This window comes from Aptenodytes forsteri, unplaced genomic scaffold (genome assembly GCF_000699145.1).
Source record: "Aptenodytes forsteri isolate BGI_AS27 unplaced genomic scaffold, ASM69914v1 Scaffold92, whole genome shotgun sequence".
Classification (NCBI taxonomy): domain Eukaryota; kingdom Metazoa; phylum Chordata; class Aves; order Sphenisciformes; family Spheniscidae; genus Aptenodytes; species Aptenodytes forsteri.
The window spans coordinates 6,397,309-6,403,308 of NW_008794581.1; the positions used below are offsets into that span (position 1 = coordinate 6,397,309).

General features: G+C 39.7%; 1 protein-coding gene across 1 annotated transcript in view; it reads left to right on the forward strand.

Annotated features, from left to right (window-relative positions):
- Nucleotides 1-4,645, forward strand: part of LOC103893436 (chondroitin sulfate proteoglycan 4-like) — a 65,572-nt gene extending 60,927 nt beyond the window's left edge. Inside the window, exons 9-10 of the mRNA XM_009272560.2 lie at nt 1,671-1,854; nt 2,358-4,645. Of these exons, the coding sequence (XP_009270835.1) occupies nt 1,671-1,854; nt 2,358-4,411 (2,238 nt within the window). The 3' untranslated portion in view covers nt 4,412-4,645. The remainder of the gene's footprint in view (nt 1-1,670; nt 1,855-2,357) is intronic.
- The last annotated feature ends 1,355 nt before the right edge of the window (nt 4,646-6,000 follow it).

The window sequence follows — 6,000 nt, forward strand, 5'->3', positions numbered from 1 at the left end:
AAAAAAAAGATAACCCTAGTAAGATTGATACTAAACACCACTGAATTTAAAGGATGCATATTGTGCCTGTTCTTGTTACAAAGATTTGCTTTCTCCAACTTGAAAGTGGAGAAGTGGCATGCCTCTTTTTGCCATCCAAAGAGGCATGCTTTGGAAAGTTATCCTGAACCAACATATCCTTTTATTATCAATTTTGTTTGTTTTGTCCTATAGTATCCATTAAGAATTAAATCAGTATAGGGAAGGCATAAACCTGAAGATGTACATACAGGATTTTATCACATCAGTCTGAATTTTTTAGACAATAAGATGGGATGGTTTTGAGGCTGCTGAGAAAACTGACCCTGAAAGCCCTGTTTCCCTAGTGATCTCAGTGGGGGCTGTTGCAGTAGTTCCAGGATTAGTGCGCTCTGTGGTCACTGCTCAGATTCTGTAGTGCTAAAGTGCTTCATCCGTGATAGCAGCAGGGGGTTTTTTTTGTTTTCTTTTTTCACATGTTTCAAGCATATGTGATGGGAACATGTGCTAATGAGTTCCTTCAGGGTGTTTGCGAGCTGCATAGAGTATGTTACAAATAGTAAACTTAGAACCAGCACCATCTCAGATAGGGACCTTTTTGGTAATTATAAACTAACACATGCAAGCCATGTCAGTAGTTGCCTGGGAAGTTGCCAAGGATTTAATAGGTATAGCTGTCTTCTCTCCAGGTCAGTGAATGAATTATCAAGCAGACCAGACGCTGAATATACTGGATGAGATTTAGTAAGTGTGCTAGTCTTGTGGTTATTAGGTATCCTATTGTAGTTTCAATGTATTATGGTATTGATCTTAAAGTTCAGGTGATGAGAATCCTAGTCTGGAAATACTGCCTTTTGCTTTGGGGCCTAATGAGATAAATGGTTGTATCTTGTATAAATATGTGTTTCTCTGAAGATTTACTGCAGTATTCTGCTTTGAAGCTTAAATCCTCATGGTGGGACTGATAGGATTCTCTTGAGTATGATGATCTGCAAGGTCAGTGAAAGCGAGTGTAGGGCAAGCCAGGCTCCTTCCTGTCTCTTAGGAATCCCCTTCTTGCCGTGATGTAGAAATTTTCCACTAAGTAATCCCATCAGCTCTTTGGTTATACACGAGAGTATATTTCAATGGTCATTGCACCTTATTCTGGTTTCTGTAGTCTCTTACCAAGTATCTTTTGCTATTCACCATGAAACACCTCATCAAAGTCCTTTTCAAGCCTTCAGTCTTTCATATGCTTTTTCAGGACAATGAGTCCAGCCCTGCTGGTATTCTTATAAAGAAAAAACCCTAGACACATGATATTCCGATTCACTGAAGATACAGTCCAGCTGAGCTCCTGTTCACCATTACCATTGCTAGTTTGAGATAAGTTTCTCAATGTTTTATATCTCTGTTCCTTCACATAAGGCCTTTACTAAGCATTCATGCCCAGTAATGTTTCACCTACCTTCAAGTATGCTTGTCTGGCAACACAGAGTCCACCTTCAGAGAAAGAGAAATGCAAGATAATCTCAATCTAAGTGTGTGTGGACTAAGATACAAAAGTCTCTCCTGAACAATGTTCTTAAGATTTTTTTTTTCTGTCTTTAAACTTCTGTGTTTAAAATTATTCTCCTCTTATACCTATGGCTTTTCTTTACTCTAAACAGGTGGATGAAGGTGTGATCATGTATGAGCACTTACATGCCGAGTCAGCTGGCTGGAGTGCAGAAGATTCCTTTACGTTTACTGTCTTCTCTCCACCATCAGCTCTGGACCTACAGGTGTTCCATATTGTCATTTCATATGAAATTACCAGGCATGATCGGAACAGTCGTCTTCTGGCAAATACAGGTAAAGATGCTCTACTGTTTGGGCTCCAAATTGGTTTGGGTCTGTCAGGGTTCCAATGAACAAATGTGAAAAAACAAAGGCTACATTCTTTTCTGTAACAAATGACCAGAATACTTTTGTCACAGAGTGTAATGTAGATAGTAGCTTGGAAAACTGCATCACTGCATCTTTAAAAATGAGATTTACTACCTATGTTTGATCCTTCCTGCTGCTGTAGTGGGTATTCTCCATTTTGCCATAACGGTAGGTGAAAACACTGTCAGAAGCTTTGAGATAATGATATTTCTTTAATCTTAATGTATGCATCAATAGAAAATCTTGTCTCTTATATGTGACTGTATTTTAAAAATAGTGGTAATATATTTTTAGCCATGACATATGGAAATCAAGGATACCATGAAGGAGGAACTTTTCTGAGCATCATCAGTGTTTGATATTTAATTTCTGAAACATTGCAACTATAAAATAGTTAATTTCTAAGATTGTCTTTTCCTTTGTGCTAGGTGCCATAGTCCAGGAAGGAGGTAGAGTATTAATCAACAAAACAAATTTAGATGCTTCAAATCTATTGATTAAGCTGCCTGAGGTACAGCGCTCCATGTATGAAGTCTGGTATCAGGTTGTATCTTTACCCCAACATGGCATGATTGTTGTTGGAGAAAGAAACATTACCAAAGAAAAACCTAACTTCTCCCAATACATACTGAACAAATTTGGAATTGTGTATCTACATGATAATTCTGAATCACTTAATGACAATTTCACTTTTGCTGTTTGGTTAAACCTGAAGAGCAAGTCTGCAACAAAGCCCCATAGCGAAGTTTTAGAGGAAATGTTTAATATCACTGTTGTTCCAGTAAATGACCAAGCTCCAGAACTGAAGACCAAAAGGCTGCACTTGAAAGTCCTGCAGGGAGATGTGTCAGTGCTGGGGTCAGAGAATCTGAAAGTTGAAGACCTAGATAACGCCCCAGCTGAGCTCAAATACACCATTGTTAGCAACCCCAATAATGGTTATTTAGCAATGAAAAGCAATCTCAATGTCTCTATAAAGGATTTCACACAAGCTGATGTTGACAGTGGTAAAGTTTGGTTTGTGCAGGATGGAAGTTCATCTTCTGGGGTGTTTTATTTCAGCGTGACTGATGGTAAACATCGCCCTTTATACAAACTATTCAGTCTTGAAGTCATACCAATCGCTCTTGTCCTGGTCAACCTTACCAATGTTGCACTTCCACAGGGCCAGACATCTGTCACTATTACTAACATGCAGCTTTCAGCTGTCACAAATGGAAAAAGCACTAATATCATGTATGAAATAACTCAGCCGCTCAAATATGGGCACCTGATGATTGGAAATGAGCAGGTTACTAAATTTGAGCAGGCAGATTTGTACTCAGGAAGGCTGTCCTACCACCTGACAAATCTCACTGCATCCAAAGAAGTACTGGAGTTTATGCTCTTCACTGCAGAAGGCAATCTAACAGGACAAGCGCTGAACATCACAGTGAAGCCTTTAGTACACGTTGTACCTGACATGCAGATTTCAAATCAAGCAGCTTACAAATTCAGAAGCAGTGACCTGGATGCTTCTGAGCTAGCTAATTTGACAAATAGTAATCCTAGATTTGAAGTGATAGTGCCTCCGTCTCATGGAAGGATTGTAAAGAAAAGGTTCGTGAATGATGCAGTGTTCGAAGATATTCAGACATTCACCCAGGCTGACATTGATAGTGGTGGTGTGCTTCTAGACATAAATACGAATATGACGGGCATTGATCTGTTAAATGACTCATTCATGTTTATACTCAGGGCAGATGCTGTGCAGCCTGCTGTCGGCTGTTTTCAGTATTCCATTGTGCCATACAGTCCTCCACTTGTGCAGGGTTTTACAACCAAAGTGCCTTCCATAACCAGCAATACCACTTTAAAGATTCACACTACCTCAAAGGGCAAGGCACCAGCCTCCTCTCAGAATGAAGACCCTACAGCAGCACCACAGAAGACTGGACCAACCATGTGGCCAGGGCAGAATCGCTGGGGAAATCTACATGAGGAAGGTCCATTGCTAAATCTGGCAGTAGGAACAAGTGAATCTGTGGGGACTAAGACCACAACCCAGGTTAATGTCAGGAGTCCCAAAGAGCAAGCAGGTGAAAGCAGCAACCCTTGGTACATCATTATCCCCCTGGTCCTGGTGTCTGTGTTACTCATTGTTGCTGTTACTTCTGTGTGCATTTTGCTGACGTGTCAGAAGAAAGAGAAGACAAAACCGCTCGTCAAAAGTCAAACAGATGCAGTCCTCAGTAGTCCAGATCGATGTCTGGAACGGAGCTTGACTGTACCCAGTGTTACAGTGACTCCTCTCCTGAAGGGGGTTGAGAGAAGTACAGCCTCAACATTCATGGCAGTAAGACATGAACAGCTGCTTCCTGCAGTGGTTGCTCCGATTGTAGAACAGTCTTTGCAAAACAACTGGTTAAACCTTGATCCTGAAATGATCCAGTATTGTCGAAAAACAAACCCAACTTTGAAGCGCAATCAATACTGGGTGTAGTTATGGCCAGCTTTGGTCATGCTAATTGATGTAGTATGGAAAAGAGAGTACATGTTGTTGACATATAATTTGTTCTTTAATACATTTATTTATTACAGATCAAATGATACGCTGTTTGTTAGATGAAATCCAAATACCTGTCAAATAATAATAAAAAAAATCTTACTGATTACAGTGGCCATAAAATAGAATTTCCAGTTGGTACTTCAGCAAAATTCCCACTTAATCAGTGCAGAATTTGGCCCCATAGATTTTGAGTGCACCCTGTGTATGCAATATTTTTAATTTCCCATGACAGGGGTAAAATAGAATGTTCTGTCATGGATTATATATTTTTAATATAATTACTTTTTTTTAAGAAACAAGTTTGATATAAAGGTCTTGTATTCTTTAATTCCCACTTAATCAGTGCAGAATTTGGCCCCATAGATTTTGAGTGCACCCTGTGTATGCAATATTTTTAATTTCCCATGACGGGGGTAAAATAGAATGTTCTGTCATGGATTATATATTTTTAATATAATTACTTTTTTTGAAGAAACAAGTTTGCTATAAAGGTCTTGTATTCTTTCCTGAACCACCGCTTCTATTTGAAGAACTTTCAACTGTTTCTGTAATTGCCAAGGTGCTAATCTCAATAATGTCATTTTGACCCGAAGGCTGTTCAGAGGCCAGTACTAAAGAAACAAAGCTGTGATTATTTTGACAGGTGTTTATCTGGGTCGCTGAACTGGAAATCTAGAATTCAACTCGGCAACAATAGTACAACAGTGACGGTATATAAGGATTCTGGTAAAATACTCTTACTGAGAGATATTGTTTGTTCTTTTGTTTTTCTTTTTCCTCATTTGATACCAAACTCTAGCCTTTAATGTCTGCAGACTGGTAAAATGCACCCATGACCTCTAATCCACATAGCAAAAACTGTGTATCTGCCAGTCAGCCTGTCTGCTGAATTATCTTTAGGCTTAGGTTATGCCTGGAAGTGCATACCAAAATTTCCTGCTCCCGACAAAGGACTAAATTCTGCCTTCAGTGAAGCAAGCACAACTCTCTCTGGAGTCTGGGTGTTCAAGCAGATGACAGTAGAATCAAGTCCTCTGCTGCACACTATCGTGTGTTGTGGAGCTACTGACAGAAACAATCCTGCGAGGAAGTACGTATCCCCTTCTGAAGTTTCACAATTTACCCTTCATCTCCCAGAACACTGAAATGTGCCTTACACACTTGTATGACTACTCTGAATTTGCTCTGGTGGTAAAATGTGCAATAATTTCTTTGCAAAGGGACTATTTTTGTACTTTTGGAAATCCAGGCTCAATAGTGATGTGCAGTCTCCTGTTAAGGTCCAGTCTTTCTTCCACTGAGGACAACAGCAAAATTCTTGTTGACTTCAGAGAACGAACTGACTTCAGGGGAATGGTGCTGTGACCATAACCAGTCTCTTGCTAACCACTGAACTTCTCATCTATTTTTGTACTGTTACAGCTTCCAGTTAGCTTCTCTGTAAAAACACCGTGCTCAGTGTCAGGATGCAGTCTCAGCACTGCACTCAGTTAACACTGGAATAACATTTTGGTATGAGCCTA